The sequence below is a fragment of the Typopeltis vanoorti genome, chromosome 20, assembly GCF_054136105.1.
Source record: "Typopeltis vanoorti isolate ZY-2024b chromosome 20, IOZ_Tvanoo_1.0, whole genome shotgun sequence".
In the NCBI taxonomy this organism is placed as follows: Eukaryota; Metazoa; Arthropoda; class Arachnida; order Uropygi; family Thelyphonidae; genus Typopeltis; species Typopeltis vanoorti.
The window spans coordinates 21260278-21278337 of NC_143568.1; the positions used below are offsets into that span (position 1 = coordinate 21260278).

The window sequence follows — 18060 nt, forward strand, 5'->3', positions numbered from 1 at the left end:
TCAAATTTGGCAACCTTTCTCTATGATTAAGAAGTGGTGCTGTCATATTAAAAGAAAGTATGAACAGTTAGAGATTCTTAACCATTTAAATCAGAGGTCGGCAACGCATTGCCTGCGTGCGCCATGGCACCTGCAATGAATTTTTAGTGTGGCTTCAGAGAAATTATTGTACATTGCTTTGGAGCTCGCAGTGGTAATTTTGCAGCGTAGATCGCAGCATATCTGAGAGATACATTCATTACTAGTATGTGCTAAAATGCAAGAAAACATAAAGAAAAAACACTGCAAATATAATACATGATGGTACAAATTAAGTGAATATTGAATCTAACATTATTTCATAGCCGAATATAGAAACTACAAGAGTTTCGTGCCGAATACATAGAAACTAAAAGTCGACAGATGCAAGCATAAGTAGTGCCTTATGGACAATTCGTAGAAGGTGGAGAAAGCTCCAGACCTCTTTCCTCAGTATTTTCCATAAATGTAAAGCACATCTTGCAGAGGTCAGCAACCTTTTTAATATGAAGAGCGCAATATAAAATTTGAAAATTACGGAGGGCTCATGACATAGGCATTTTTCTTTCATTTCAGGCTTAGAAATTCTATGATTAGTTGTTTTTAAGAAAAATGAGATTTCAAATTTTAACATTATTTTATTTACCTCGCTTTTACAACATATTTTTGTCACATATGAATGAATATGAAATACCATTAAAAATAAAAAAAATTAATACAAAAAGAATATTCATGTTAACAATTAGCATGTATCTGTCAGATCAGATGCGAGCGCCTTGCTTTATCAATCATAAAGGGCTTTGTCTATATTGAATGAGCTGTGGAGGCTCTTGTGACGTCTATTTTTCCTTCCCATGATTTCACTATTGCTTTAGCTCTTCTGATCCAAACACCTGCTCAGACTGAATAACAGAAATCATCCTCGCAGGAATGAAGGCTTTCATCCCTCATTCTACTCCAAACTCTCAGCCACCATCCAAGCCTTGGTTCTCAAAAAAGTGTGTGTGAATGCTGTAAAAAGAAAAAAAAAACCTTTGCTTACCACGAATGGCTCAAGACCAAAACTCCAGCTGCCCACTCTGCCTATGCTGCAAACTCACCTCTTGCCCAAATGCCTCCTTCTGGTTCCTTGCCAAGGTCATTGGGTGCAACTTATGCCCACCGAGGTATCCTACACTCTCACATCCAAATGGTACTGTAGTTAACTCACCTAAAGACAAGGCCAACTTGCTGGCATCACTTTTCTCTCCTAATTCCTGCATTGAATATTGGAGGCAGAGTTCCCTCCACTCTACCAAGAACAGCTCCCTTCATGGAGCCCAGTCTTCTGACAAAAAGAAATCCTAAGAATCCTAAATAACATTTACACAAACGAGGCTTCTGGTCCTGATGGTTCCCCAGAACTAACACCTATCCTCTCTCCCCTCTTCAACATATCCTATTCAACTGACATGTACCCCAACATGGAAACAGATCCACATCCAACCCATCCTAAAGAAAGGTGATGAAATTCAACCAACAAACTACCATCCAATTTTGCTCTCACTTCTGTTCTCTCTAAAGCTATGGAGAAGGCCATCAACAACACTTGAACCACCTAGAATCACACCAACTAATTAGTGACTAGCAGTATGGTGCCACTTGTGATCTACAGCTGATCCTCTTGCTTACACCACTCACCTCTGGATTCAGGCTATGGAGAAACTCACATGGTTGCCCTCGACATTTCAAAGGCATCCAATTGGGTTAGGCACAAGGGCCTACTTAACAGACTGCCATCTTATGGTCTGCCTTCCTCACTCTGCAACTGGATTGCCAAGTTTCTCACTGATCACTCACTGCATGCCATGGTGGACGGTTTACTCTCCTCAGATTAACAGTCTACCCCACTCTGCTTTCCGACCTGCTCTCTCAGACTTCCAATCCTATCCATAGCTTTGCTGATGACAGTATACTCCATTCTTCTTTTTCATTTGACAAATTTTGCAGTGCTCAAGATTTACCACAACCAGCGACTTGAACTCAGATCTCCTAGTTATATCTCAGCGTGACAAGGACAACCTTGTAAACTTCAATGCCACAAAAACAGCATTCAAGAAATCAAGTTTTTTTTCTTTCTCAAGGTGTTACTTTATCTTTAGTTTTTTTTAAATATCTGATCCATATACGAAAGACCATATGACCTATAGCACATTAGTGACGTGTGTGGGCAAGAGGAATAGAAAAAAAGAGGAATCTGTTCACATTTTGTTTGAACAGCTGAGGGTTGTAATCTTTGGGTAAGGCAGAGTGGGAAAGACTGTTTCCCCCACAAAAACAGTCCTGTCTGATCTCTTACAGGAAAGAGCTTGTATGCTCCCCCCCCCCTTACCCTCAGTAATACTGTGATATCCAAGCACAGTCCGATTTCTCTTCTTGGACTGACCTGTACCTCAGATCTTTTCTGGCACAACCACGTTTCAACTATAGCTTCTGTAGCTGCCAAAAAACTTGTACTTTTTTTGCACAAGACACTACTTTACACCTTCAGAGCTGCTAACTCTATACATAGCCTAAATCTGCCCATCAATGGAATATTGTTCCCATATTTGGGGTGGTATACCAAAATCCTCTCTAAGGTTGCTTGACTCTATCCAGAAGAGGGTAATCCAGCTAATTAATGATTCCTATCTCACAAACCCTCTTCAATCCCTCTTTCAAGGACATTCAGTTTCTGTTGTACCTCTTCTACAGATGCTTTCATGGACAGTGCTGTGCTGAATTGGCAACTATTATTTCCCTGCTCTCCTCCAAGATCATTAAAACAAGAGTCACTGCTAACCAACACTCTTTTACAGTCCACCTTAAAACTCACCAAACTAACTTCATTGGCTCCTCTTTTATCCCATCTACTTCTGTGTGGACAAGAGGAATAGAAGAAAGGCGAAATCTGTTCACATTTTGCTTGAACAGCTGTGGGTTGTAATCTTTGGGTAAGGCAGAGTGGGGAAAACAATCTCCCCCACTCTGCCTTACTCAAAGATTACAACCCACAGCTGTTCAAGCAAAATGTGAACAGATTCCTCCTTTTTTCTATTCCTCTTGCCCACACACCTCACTAATGTGCTATAGGTCATATGATCTTTCGTATATGAATCAGATATTTAAAAAAAAAATGAAAGATAAAGTAATACCTTAAGAAAGAAAAAAAACTTGGTTTCTTGAATGCTGTGTTTGAGCTATACAATACATGTTTAGAAATATTGGAAGCTAAATGCCAGTTCAGATTTAATAAATGTTCAGATTTGGGTATTATGAATGTTTTTTTTTTCAGTATTAAGAGCAGAGTTAAAATATTAAAGTTAGCAGGATTATCAACTTTCCATTGTAGCAAGATTGGACAGTTTTTAAGATTGAAGTATTGCACATTTGTATAATTCAAGGTTTGCCAAATACCTATAACAAGCCTTGCACTTCTTTTGCCCATTGGCCAAGTTTTGTTTATAGCTGTGTTAATGACTGTTTAGTTTCCTAAGTATCATGTGACCACCTAGAGAGTGGCAGAAAGAAAGCATGGTATAACATCAGTTATTCCATTCTCACTTCACGTAAGTTTCCATTCGTATTGTGCGCTTGCATCTGATGTGATGACACTTATCATGAAATAGTGTTTTGTATTAAATATTTTATTTTTCTTTATGTAATTTATTTGTGTATTAAATTCATCATGTCTATGAATTATGTTAGTATTAATAATAATGATAAAATCTTATCTGAAACACATTATAGCAAAATTCCTGTGTAATTGTTTGTATTCAGCTTTATTTAATTTTATTTTTATTTATTTTTTGTAGCTTGATTTATGGGGAACCCATCGATGGGCAAGAAGAAACTTTTTCACATTTATCTTAAAGAGCTGTGGATTGTATGCTTCCTTGGGAAGCACATAAGATAGTAGACTTTTCCAGAGGGCAGCAGTGGAAGCATGAACGAACAGGTGGAGAAAATGTTCTGTGAGTTTGGAGATGCCCTATGAGAGAGAAAGAGAGTTGATTAGTTTCTGCATGCAGCTGAACTGATTTGACAGAGTGGAGTATTATTGATACTAATTCTGATGAACAGAAGCCGTAGAAGTATGTGTAGAAGATGCATTCAGTGGAAATGGAGTGCCTATTTGAAAATGAGTGAAGTGTATTAGTGAGTGTGTGTGTGGGGGGGGGGAGATCATTGATCAGTCTGACTGTCCTTTTTAGAGTCTAGTAATTTTTGAGAGTTCTTAAGAGGCACTACTGCAGATTTGTGATTTGTAAAAAGTTAGAAGTTGTTTGGAATTAAAGTAACACCTTGAGTGAAAAAGAAAACCTAATTTTTTGGAGGCAGAGAAAGCAGTATTTGTAATGTTTGTGTCAAGAGAGATTTGAAGTTAATGTTAGGCAAAGAAGGGAAAACAATTCTCTTTTGTGAAATAGTGTTTGTGCATGAAGTATGTATCAAATCGTGAAGATGCTTCATTTGCAAACATTGTTTGCTCACACTTGGATAAAGGATTAAACCAAGAATATAATTTATTGGCCTCTTTAATAAATAGTATAACCAAGTGAAAAAACTTTCAACATCTGTCTCTTATCCAGAGTATTTTAATAAGGTGTGACACCTTTTGACTACTTGTATATGTGTAATATGACTTCTGCATTATCTTAACTTTGGTATCTTTTCTGGATCTGGCTCCCACTAATTAGACTTTAATAAAGACGATTTTTGTATTTAAAAAGAAGCATTCTAAGAGATATCAAATTTTTGGCTAGGTGGTGTAGACCACCCACATTCAATATTCACCAGGGAGAGATAAAATTCTGTCTATTTTTACTGTGAGAGGTTTTTAAATGGTTCCATCATCTTAGTTCACTGTGGGCTTATGGTCATTTGTAGGGATGACTGGAGAGCAATCCCAGGCAGAGAAAGCCAACTCAAGACAGTTAACCCAGATGAGACTAAACACCTCGGTATTAGTCAGCTTTGCACTTTAGTTTCAATTGGTCTTTTGGTTGTTCATCTGCATGAGATTGGTGAAAAAGGAAAATCTTTGGCTATATGGTGATATAAAAGAGCTAAGGGCTTTTTCTCTATCTCTCACACTATCTTTTCTTTCTCCTAATACTACTAAGCTCCCTTGCATCTCTAAACTAACTACTCTAGGCCTATGATGAACAACCCTTTACTTTTCACCTTAATAAACGTCGAAATTGGTCTGGGTAGTGGCTTTTCCCATAATGCATTTCATTATACACATCTAAGTGGGTGGATTTTGCATTATAGGATATGAAGGAAATTGATGTGAAGTTATTAGCCTCTGTATACAAGTAGTCCAGTCATGAAGGTATTTCACATGCAAAATTATTTGCATGTGAAATACCCTCACTTGGATAATGGATTAAACCAAGAACATAATTTCTTGGCCTCTTCAGTATATAGTATAACCAATTAAAAAAAAAACTTTCAGCACACAAGATCAGAGCACTACCATTTCTATTCCATATATCCCAGGTACATCTGAAAAGTTAGCCAAAGTACTATTGACACATAACATTCAAATCACATATCAAATGAGCAAGTTGATCCTCTCTCTCTTCCCCCCCCTTTTTTTTTTATATTAATCCCATACAGGACAGGTTGAAGGACCTATAAGTGCTATGTCTAGAGTACAAATGTATTGACAATTTTTTTATTTATTTATATTTGTTGTTGAAGAGTTGAAGGTAGTAGCTGTATGGAAATACATCTTGCAGTCAGCTGTTCAAGAGGATGGAGGTAGATGAAATAAGAGGAAGAAGAAAAGTAGATTTGGTATGTTTGCAGGTGCATAGTAAGGGAGTACTTAGCAGTTGCTGCTGCTCCTGTATTAACAGGCGCAACAAAAAGTGGAGGAATGATGGTTGCCGCTTCAGTGGAGAAATGACTATTGAATTACTTGTAGAATAGACATAGCTGAATTTGCATCTATGAGATAGAGATTGAAGTGAATCAGTAAGAAAGGGATTGTCTGAGCCAAATTGCTCTCCTCTGAACAGTATTAAGAATTTTTAGAAAAGTTTTAGGTGCTTTTCCCAAACATTAGTATTCTAAGCATGGGTGAATTTGGATTTTATATATTGTTAACAGGTGGTTGGATGTAAAATAGCATCTTGAACAAAAGTGTGCCTAGTTTTATGGATGCTGAGGAAGTTGCTGTTGTAATGGGTTTGTGCCAGGAGAAGCTGGAGGTAAATAATAGTTCAAGCAGAGAGAAAAATAGTCTTGTCTGGTGACTTATGTTACTGAGGATAAGAGAATGTGAGCTGACATTACTTTTTGCAAGAGAAGAGGCAGGACTGTTTTGGTAGCACTGAACGTGACCAGATTTTTTTTTCACCCCATTGAAGGATAGTATGTAGAGTAGTATTTAAGGCACTAGTTATAGATGATCTTGATGCTTGGGATATCTGTGCATTGCATGCTTTGCCAAATAAGTAGAGTGGATGGAGAGAACTATCATCTGCAAAGCTATTGATAGGATTGGTGGTGATAGATGATGTGCATGAGACAGAGTAGACTGTAGGACAGAGTCCCAAGGTACTCATGCATTGTTGATAAAGCTTGAATTGAAGAAGCTAGTGCCTCAATTAGAGGGTGGCAGGTAAACCAAAGGATGGCAATTTGTTTAGCAGACCTCAATGGCACATACATAGTCAAAAGCTTTAGAAATGTCAAGGGCAACAGCACAAGTTTCTCTGAACCTTTCCATTACACATATCCAGTGGTAGGTGATGTAAGCTAAGAGATCAGCAGTGGATCTTGAATGAAGAAACCATACTGGTAGTTACTGATTAATTGGTGGGCCTCTAAGTACTGGAGAAGTGTCATGGAAAGGTTCAGAGAAACTTGTGCTGTTGCCCTTGACATTTCCAAAGCTTTTGGAAATGTCAAGGGCAACAAAAAGAAGTCTACCATCAAACTACCGACCAATTGCTATCACCTTTGTGCTCTCCAAAATAATGGAGAAGGTCAAAAGAGCCAATAGCAATTGGTCGGTAGTTTGATGGTAGACTTCTTTTGCCTTTTTTGGAAAATGATAGATATGAGATTGCTTCTGTTTACTGGGATAAGTACTAGATATGTATCATAGATTGTAGAGACAATGCAGGATGAGTGTTAGATCTAGATCTGGTACACAGTGTTTGAGAACAATTTGAGAGATGCCATCAGGACTAGAAGTCTTTTTAGTGTCCAAATTATTTAGTAGTTTTCTGATTTTTGATCTTGTTTTTGATTAACTATAGGAGACATGCTCTATTTGGATTCCTGTATGGTAAGCAGTGATGTCCCTTGGTCATCTTTGCAGGAGCTCAAGGTGAAGAGTGATGCCAGGATGTCAGCTTTATTTTTGGGCAAAGTAACAGTTGTGCCCTCAGAATGAAGAGAGAGGTGAAGTGCAGGAGAGCAGTTGCCCAACAGCCTTGACAAGGAACCAGAAGGTACAGCTTCCACTTGGACAAGAGACTTTTTTCTGTTGGCCTTTATGAAATCAGATTTGGATCTACTGATGACTGATTAATCGCATATGTTTCGTGTTTTGATGTAGGCAGAGTGTGAAGTTGGAGTTCATGTAGTAAGCTGAATTTGTTTTTTCTTCAACTGCTTTGATATGCTGTTGAAGTTTCTGTTGAACCAGGGCTTGGAAAGCAGACAAGGATTCTGAATAATGCCAGTGAGGATACTTTTGTGGCTTGTTCAGAGCATGTGTTAGGGTCTGTTGAGCTGAAGCAATAGTCTGACTATGGAAAGGAGGAGTAGAAATTCTGGAGGTCATCCCATTTGTCACTTTTGTGCCAGAGGATGCGTGATCAGGAGTGGCTTGAGGAAGGGTGTTCTGTGAGAAGAGATCCAGTATATTGGGTGAGTGAAGAGAATTGTCAGGAATTTGTTTAGATAGATGAATGATTTGCAATAGGTTATTGCTTATGGCAAAAATTTCCAGCTTGGTCAGCAGTTTTGGAGAAGAGGAGCCAATTGGAATTATGGACGCTGAGTGTACCTAGGAAGATGACCTCACTATTTTGGATGGCTTGATTGCAGGTCGTCGAATTTAATGAAGAGGTCTGAGTAGTTATCGGAATTTAGAGAACAGTAAATGCAGTAAATGATTACTAGATTGGACAAGGAAATTGAGCCAGAGGAGGTCAAAAGCAGGTAATTCTAAATTAGCCTCTCTCTCTCTCTCTCTCTCTCTCTCTCGCATGCAGTGTGTACAAAAGCACCCTTGTGGCAAAAGGAATTGTGTAATTTGGACATTGGAAATGGACAGTAGAGGATGTAGTTCATTATGATATTCACTATCACTTAGTCTTCCAAGACCAGACCTCTTAAATACAGTGTATCATTTATGTTGGTGCTAATGCCACAGATGTTAGTGAAGTGGATGTGAAAGTGAGTTTTTAATTAGGAGATTCTGGCATAATTTGTATGTAGTGATTGGTTGTATTGTTTTTTTTTTTACCTGAATTAGTTTTATGGAGCTTCCTTTTAATCTGTGTCACTGTCATTATAAGGTTCATTGTTAGTTTATTCATGGTTAGATGGAAGGATAGAGTGGGGGACGTGCAATGAGAGAAGATGGACTCTTGGCCATGTCATCCATACAGAGAGTGACCAGTCTCCTTGCCATAATGTGACCTCAACAGTGCCTACAGCATACCACTACTCTGACTCCTTTGTTAGGCATGACCTGGCAGAGTATGTGGCAGCAGAATTATCTACAAGTTGATTGGGAAGCCTCCTGAGTCATTACTGACAGGTTTGGGCCCATGCACTAACTCGCAGCCTGCCTACCACCATTTTAACTCTGTACCCTCAAAATGAAGGAGGTTACAGGTCTCTAAGTATGTATGGCATGGCTTTGAAGGATGTCACTCTCTCTCTCTCATTGCATGGAGAATGGGGGAGGAGAACAGAAATCAGGAGATGAGACCAAACATGGAATATGTGACTTCAGGCCTCCAAATAAGCCGTACTACAAACTCCATCTCCAATGTCCTCTGGCATATCCTGTAGTGTATGAAGTTCCCTGTGGCATAGCTAATTATGGACAGACAGGAAGATCTGTTAACATCTGCCTGGAAGAAGATAAATATTATGGCAAATCAGGACTGGCAGACCACTCTTTTGACACTCCTTCACACAGAATTATTATTATTGCTATGTGATGCCTCCAAGGAGTCCAAAGACTCAACGAGGAAGAGCACCTACTCTACAACTCTCCATCTCCACCACCCACATGAACGCCATCTACTGCCCACCACTAGTATTTGTGTTTTCAAAGCTGATTTGTCTGTATGTGGGATGAAAAATCCAAGTTTCCAGAAGAAAAACCTTGCTACTCTCCTGTATTAGATCGGCTAACTCACCTTCAATTATTTAAAAAAAAAAAAAAAAACATATTAAGATTCTTCTCATCATAACAAGAATTGAGCTTAGACCTTTTTCAGTCGAAGTGCACAATGTACCATTGTTCTTCCAATTGCGCTATAGAGGCACTAATTAGATGGAAGAAAACCAGTGTGCTATATAGAAGTAATTACAAATCATAAAGACTATTTTTCAGAGTCGACAATGGCTATGAAGCATTCTCCTAATATTAACAAGTATGACTGCATTAATCTGCCAAACATTTGGGAGGCTGTTATCTAAAGATCAATTCCTACTCACTTGTAGTGCTTTTTTTTTTATACAAAATTAGAAGGCGAGATCTTTTGTCCATTACAGTTTGAATTGTTTCTATTACTCTTCATTGCATTTAAACTGTAACTGTGTTGTTTTGCTCTGAAGATGTTCGGTTGTATAGGAATTCTTCTTCTTCTTAACGTTTGTTGCACTTTAAGGCAGGGTCCATTCATGTGCACTGCTTCCTCCATCTATGCATGCTTCTTGCAGAGAAGATGCAAGAATCATGCATAAGTTGGTATGGCCATGGGGCTTAATTTTGACAGCCAACGACCAAGAGTCGACCAAAGACACCTTGGCTTGATCGCGTGACTAAAGACATGCATACTTCAAAATTAAGCCCCATGGCCAATTTTGCCACAGAGTCCTCATTGCTATGTAGCACATGGCTATACCATCTTGTATCTTTTCTGTTACTGGTGCGATGCCGAGGATCTTACATATGTTGGTGTTTGGTATTCAGTTGATCCTGATGATGGCAAGTGTCCATCTCAGCAGTCTCATTTTCATAGTATGGAGGATTTCAGTGTGTTTCTTTGTTGTTGGCCAGCATTCTGCTCCATACATGGCTACTGGTCTAACAACTGTTCTATAGATCTTGGATTTTAAGTATAGCAGGATCTTCTTATTACAAAGAACTCCAGTGACTTGGCACTTTCCTCCATCTATGCATGCTTCTTGCAGAGAAGATGCAAGAATCATGCATAAGATGGTATGGCCATGTATCCATCCAACATTGGCTTGGGCTTCAGTATCTGTTGTTGTTGTATTGCCATTTGAGTTAGTACCTAGTGCTGGATACTAGGTATTTGAACTTTGTGAATTTTTCAGTCCACACCATCTGAGTGTGCCATCAGTTTGGTCACCTCCTTGCATATATTCTGTCTTCTTGGTGTTAAGTCTCATTCCAAACTCATATAAGTGAGTTTTCCATTTCTGCACAAGATGCTGGAGTTCATTTTGCAATGGAGTGCTAAGTATTACGTCATCTGCATATAATAGTGTTCAAGAATGTGGCTTTTGAATATCCTTGGTTAAGTGTCCTGGTGAAAAGGTAGGAGTTCACCAGGAATCTGGTGAACTCCTACCTTTGTCAAGAAGAAGTCTGTGTTTCCTACTGTGCAGTGTACTGCACTAGTGAGTTTTGATATAGCATTTTTATGCATTGCACATAGGCTTTGGGTACATAATGCGTTCTCAAAGTGTGGTTTTATAGGAATTATTTCAGGATATTTGATTAGAATTATGTTAGAAAATTGCATGTACAGACATTTTAATAATAGTTAATATTGTTGTTAATATTTCTTTATTCATCGCCAAATTCCTGATATGTGCCTTCATTGAGTGTACAGGATGCTATGACAGTACTATCTGATTATGTTTATTTTATGAAATTTTCCTCCACAGTAGTGTTTTATTTGTCAGGACTCCATCACAGGAATGGTTTTGAACCAAAATAAAATTAAAATGTTCCTCTTGGAACAGTTCAAAAGGAACTTTTTTAGCTGCATAAATTAATAATCCTGGATAGAAAATTTTTTGCTATCATGATTTTTTTTTTTATCTATCCAGATAGCTGTCTGGATTGGAATAATTTATTTGTTCTTCTGAAGATATATATCCTGGTTGGAGCAAAAAAAAAAATTTCACCCTCAGAAAATAATGCTTCGTCTGAAAAATACACATGCTTACACACACTGTATGTGTGTGTGTGTGCAAGCATGTGTATTTTTCAGACGAAGCATTATTTTCTGAGGGTGAAATTTTTTTGCCACTTGGAAAATATACACTGTGTGCATGTTCGTGTGTTTTGCAGATGAAGCATTATTTTCTGAGAGTGAAATTTTTGCATCAACCTGGAAATATATCTTCTGAAATACACACATACACATGGCTCCAGAAATACATCTTAAATCTACTTTATATGAATATTTTTATAGGTGATGTTTTAAAAAACTAAATGTTATAATGACAAAGTAATACATCGACATAATTATACAGAAATATGCTTTCTTGTAATGTGGATTTAAAATGAACACCACAACACAGCTCATCGCAACTCACTTTGGGCTTTCCTTTGTTTATTGTTTATAATGATGGGTGAATTTATATTAATTCTCCAAAAATGATTTAATAGGAAAAACAAATAATAAAATTCATGAAAAGAAGAAAGATAGCTATATGTGTGGAGATGCTCACTTTTTACTATGCATTCAGTCACATGATCTGGTCTTTTACTTATCTTTGTAAGATAATTATGTTTTTTTTTTTAAGTAACAATATTTAAAAGCATTTTTGTTTTGTAAAATTTTCAAGCATTTAATTTAAAAACAAAAAAACAAAATAATTGCTCCTCCGGATTAAATTCTCAAAGACAAACATAGAGCCCAAATATCAATTGCTTCATAGGATAGAAATATATGTACAAAAAAAAACATCATTCTACTCTGCTATTATTGTCTGAGGGTCAAAAAAAAAAAAAAAAGATTTCTTATTCGGATGTGTTGGTCTTTCAAGGCACACCTAACTGCTTCAATCCACCCATCTTCTGGTCTTCCTTTGCATCACTTTTGTAGCATCAGACACCTGTTTCACTAAATTTTCTTTTCCCATTCTGTTTAAGTAACCCTACCACCTTTCATTGGCTATGCTCACACATCTTAAATGTCAGCAGTGTTAGGCTGGCATTCAGGATGTGTTGATGTCTTCATTTTTAATAATTCTGCCATGGTGCTATCTGTTTATATCTCTTAGTTTTCTCTGCTATAAGTTTGCACCAGTCTGTTCAATGTGAATAGTCAGGTGTACTCATATAGCAGTTCCCTAAGATGTTATATAATCCTGACCCATAAAGTTTTATTTTTTTTCCCCCTTTAAAAAAAAAACACACAATATCATAGTCTTGACCATTCATTAGTTAAGATTTTTTTGTGTAACATAAATTATGTGCACATTTTGGAATGATATTTCTTCAAGTTTTTTTTTTTATTTTTTTATTTATTTACTTGTTAGGCTGGTGACCAATCATTGGCTGATGTAATAGCACATGAAATAGCTCATAGTTGGACTGGTAATCTAGTAACAAACAGAAATTTTGAACACTTCTGGTAAGTATATATCTCTTTAGATTAATTCAGTAATTTCTTATAATTGTTAAAGAATTACTATCTGATCTAATTAAGGATTATTAATATCACATTATACAAGTGTATTCTGATTTTCTATGGAAAATCAGTTTTTCAGAAAGAAAAAAAGTTTTTCCTTAATCATTGCAGAAGAAATGCAGATATTGTGCAAGAAAGAGAATTACTGTTATAGTTTTTTATTTATTTTTTTAAATTAGTCTCTCTTAGAAACAGTATATATAATTTGAAAGAATTGTGTATTTCTATATGTATTTTACTTCTTTTATTGTTTCATTTACTGAAATATTATTAAGAGAGATGTCCAGGGAGTCGAGAACTCATCAAGGGAGGTCACATGCTACCCACACCAGCTGCCATAGTTCTTGAATTCGTTCACATTACTGCACGCGCGCGCACAACATCCAATCTATTCCAATCACTCTGAGAGAAAAATCTATCTCTTCCTTCTTGACAGCATTCTTTCTCAACTTTGATGAATGAATCCTCATCCTTTCCTTACCTTTCATATAATGAAATATTCCATCCACTGAAGTCCTGTATGATCCTTTCAGAAACTTGTCTCAATCATATCACACCTCTTTCTCCTGTTTACTAGTGTCTGCAGTCCACAAAAATGATATCAGGATACCAATCCTGATATCATTTTTAGCACTCCACTATATCAGAATCACCAGGAAACCAGACCTGCACACAATAGTCCAAGTGAGTTCTTATGAAAAGTCATGTCAAAGTTTTTTCAATATTGCAACTATCCTCTGAGTTATATTTGCGATCTTTTGCTATGTGGCCTTTGAACTTCAACTTCCTATCTACTGAAACTCCAAGATCCCTAGCCTGATCAGTTTCTTCTAGCATAATCTCACCAATTTAATATCACATTAAATACCTCATCACACCAAAGTGCATTGGCTACATTTACTAACATGGAACTGATAGTCATTTACACATGCTTCCACAGATCCAGCCTGCTCAAATCGTTCTGCAAGTACTGCATATCAGTCACATTCTTCATTACCCTGTTTATCTTTGCATCTGCAAATAACTTTGTCACATGTCAAATCCTGCCTAATGTCATTAATGTAAAGTTTGAATAATAATAGACCAAGGACTGATCCTTGTGGTTCACCATTACCTTAAATCTTGCAAACTGATACCCTATATATCTTGCTCTGATATGTTACTCAGCCATCCTCTTATCTGCATCAATATTTTATAATCCAATCCCATATTCTCCATTGTATGCAACAGTCTTCCATGCTGTATTCTGTCAAAAGCCTTAGCAAAATCCAAAAGTATCATGATGTATTCATTCCCATTATCTAATTCAATGATAACATTATTAGAGAATGTGAACAAGTTGCTCGAACATGACTTTCCTTTAATAAACCAATGCTGTTCATTGCAAAGTATAGCTTCTCTGTCAACCCATTTCTGTATGCAATCTTTTACCGACTTTCCCAAAATCTTCACCACCACCACTCCAGAGATACCTGATAGATCGATAGTTGAATACATCAGTCTTTGCACAACCTTTATACAATGGGATTAGCATTCATTCCTTCCACTCCTGTGGAATCTTACCTGTTCTGAGTCTCAAATTATATAGCCTGATCAAAGGAACAGCCAGTTCAGCTGAACCCTCCTCTTATACCAGACTTTCTTCATCCATTGAAGAAGTAGCAATGAGTGCAATGTTGATAGCTTTTAGCAAAATGGGCACTCATTAGTTGAACAATATCTTCTGCATCTGTCACCTGCATGCCATATCCATTCATTAGAGTTATTCTTTCATATTCATTCTTTCTTTTACTTGCAATGTAATGATAGAATTCTTTTGGGCTGTCTCTTTAGCTTACAGGGACAGTTTCTTTTCATACTTAGACTTTGCTTTTCATACAACAGTGGTAACTCTTCTGGCCTGCACCTTATAATTTACATCACTGACATTATTCTTATGCACACAGTATTCCTTCTGCATCATGTTTTTTTCTTATAGATCCCTTGCTTAACAAGATTACACATCCATTTCACTCCTATGCTATTTATTCTTCAAACTCTAGGAACACATCCCATTAAATCATTTAAGTATTTTTTTTAAATGCTTCCCATGCACTGTCAGTATCCTTCTCATCTAGCAACCAATACCATGTTAAAGAACTTAGCATACTCCTCAGTTGGTCATAATTTTTTGCTTTGTAGTGCAGCATATAACCTTTTCTGAATGGAACATTTATAAACTTATAGTCAATTCCCAAGTGAGTATTGCATGATCACTGTCACCAACTGGAGGTAGAATGTTGTTAACTGAACTCCCCCCCCCCCTCTGTCACTATAATCAGATCTAACACTCTTTGACCTCAAATTCCTTCTCTCACATGCTGGTTGTGGAAATTAATAATAATAATAATAGACCAAGGACTGATCCTTGTGGTGCACCATTACCTTAAATCTTGCAGACTGACACACCATATATCCTGGAAGTTATCTTGCAACAGCTCAGTAAATTCAGTTTCTTTCTTTTAATGAGATTTCACTGCTCAATCAATGTTCAGATATTTAAAGTCCCCCATTATGATTACTTGTTTTTCACCTATCATCTTTATTTGGTAATGCATTTCTTCACTAGGAACTGATCCACTAGGTCTGTAACAACACCCCACTATTCATTTGATCTTGTTAAACTCCACCTCACACCAGATTGTTTCAAACTCACTGCCATAGGAAAAACTGTTACTAGTATTGTAGTCATAGGTCTCAACTCTAACCAGATTCAAGTTATCCAATATCATTAGCAGCATACCATATACACACACCATCCACTGAATTAGAAATTTGTTTTATGCACAGGTATGCAATTGTCAATACAAATCCTCTTCAGTTGCGTGCACATAGTTCAGTGAGATATGGGCTGGGAACAGCCTTCATTAAATGCTTTGGTCAATTGCTGCACACAGGAAGTTTGTTTGTCTGTACAAGCCTTCTCAGATGATGGCAATCTCATTCCTGTAGACCAGTGTTTCTCAACTTGTGGTCCGTGACGATGGGACAGGTGGTCTGCAGGCAGACTTAAATTAATTAATTAAATATATATTTTTTAATTATTCAAACAAAACAAATTAAAATTGAATAAGTAAGTAAAAATGACTGAAATCAAATGGAGACTTAAAAAACAACAAATAGCATCAGAATGTTTAAAGGCAGAAACAATAAAACTATATTGTTGTTCACTTCACCTCTCTTTTATTGTTCGTCATTCTGCTGCTACAATTGCTGTTTTGTCAGATTTGAAGTGGACATGTGTTATCCACATTTCCACCAATTGCTTGTTGTTTATTGATTTTTATTATTGAAGGTTTCCCTCCTTCAACCAAGGCTTGGCATATCTTCAGAAGTGCTAAGTGATACTTAGATAAAGTGTGTCATGAGTTAACCCCAGTATTTATATATTTTTCGGAAATGTTTTTTAATAATGGAAAAGTGGCTTAGAACTAGGACTAGGTTGTGCAAAAAGAGCAAATGAAACAGGTGATGCTAACCGTAATTGTGAAACGTGTTGTAATGGCGAGTAAATCTGATACTATTAAAGTAGTAGAAACAATCAGTTCAAAGAAAAAATACAGTAGGAAATATAACAGTTCATATTTGGAATTCAGGTTTACTTGGTGTGGAGATGAAAGTGAACAGAAACCTCAATGTGTTTTGTGTTATGAAGTGTTGTCGAATGAGTGCATGAAACCTGCGAAACTCCAACATTTAGAAACTAAACATTGTGATTTGAAAAATAAGCCAATTGAATTTTTTCAGCGACTCTTAGAGACATTAAATCATGGGGAAGATATAGTTTTGGCCATGGGTTTCATTAATAGCAAGCCACTGGAAGCATCCTATCTCTTAAGCTTGCAAAGCAAAAACAGGGAAACCTCATTCTATTGGGGAAAATTTGCTACTTCCAGCTATAAAAGATGTAAAAACTATGTTTGGCAACAAGTTACTAAAAGATGTTGATTTGATTCCTCTTTCAAATGACACTGCTGATGGCAGGTGATGTAGAATTTCAGTTAATCGAAAGAGTTAAGAAGAGCCCTTATTATGCGTTACAAATAGACGAGACTACTGATGTTACAAATTATGCACAGTTAATATGCTGTGTAAGATATACGCATCATAACTTTCATGATGATATTCTGTTTTGTAGAACTTTGCCATCCTGAAATAATTACAATAATTATTACAGGATTCAATAATTACATAATACACAAAGGGATCCAGTGGGAAAAATGTATAGGCTTCTGTTTGGATGGAGCTCGTGTTGCCCTTGTAGGCAGGCATAGTGAGGTTGTTTCTATGGTCAAGGAAGTAGCTCTGGATATGAATTGCATACATTGTTTCATACATAGGGAAGCATTAGTTTCCAAAGGAATGCCACCAGATTTTAAAACTGTGCTATACAATGCTGTAGAGCTACTTCATCATCATGCATATCAAGGATTTAGGCTTAGCGTGGCCTGTTCCGGCCTTCGAAATCATCATTGAATCGTTCGAGAGAACATCCAGGTTTTCTTTTTCCTAATGGGCATTAGGGGCAGTCATCTTGATTGTAAGGGAAGTGGCACTCCCATGGACCCCTAGCTGGATTTATTCTCTTCTTCTTCTTCTTTGAGAATGATCCACTCACTTTAATCTTTCCTATAAGGACCTATTCAGCCAACTATTCTTATTTTATGACCTTTATGAAGTAAAACTTTAATTCCAACATTCTAAAATGTTATTTTTCTTGCTTTTCTGTTCGCAAAATTGCCGATGACATTGTCGAAGTCTATTTCATCACTCAATTGCTGTTGTATGGCAAGATTTCTTAAATGCTGAAAAAGTGCCGCCCAGGGCGGATTCCCCCCCCCCCCCCCCCCAAGCTACGCCTCTATAGTTTAGTGGTCCGTAGAATTGTTTTAGGCATTTTACTGGTCCTTGGGCTTAGGTTGAGAAATGCTGCTGTAGACTATCTTAGGACCACAATTATGTCTCTTAAACAAGCAGTGTGGGGTTATTTTTCCACTGATTAAATACCCATGATATCTTGCCTTTTGAGAACCAGTCAGCTCTGCTGGTTTCAAAATTATGGCTCCAGCCAGATAGGCACCCACAATAAGCCCTTTATCGAGCT

The 18060-nt window shown here is 37.1% G+C and overlaps 1 protein-coding gene across 3 annotated transcripts in view; it reads left to right on the forward strand.

Moving 5' to 3' along the window:
* Positions 1-18060, forward strand: part of LOC150095275 (leukotriene A-4 hydrolase) — a 227299-nt gene that overhangs the window by 110955 nt on the left and 98284 nt on the right. For all 3 annotated transcript variants that reach the window (XM_090410547.1, XM_090410546.1, XM_090410548.1), the window contains exon 9: positions 12766-12860. In XM_090410547.1, coding sequence (XP_090266673.1) covers positions 12766-12860 — 95 coding nt within the window. The remainder of the gene's footprint in view (positions 1-12765; positions 12861-18060) is intronic.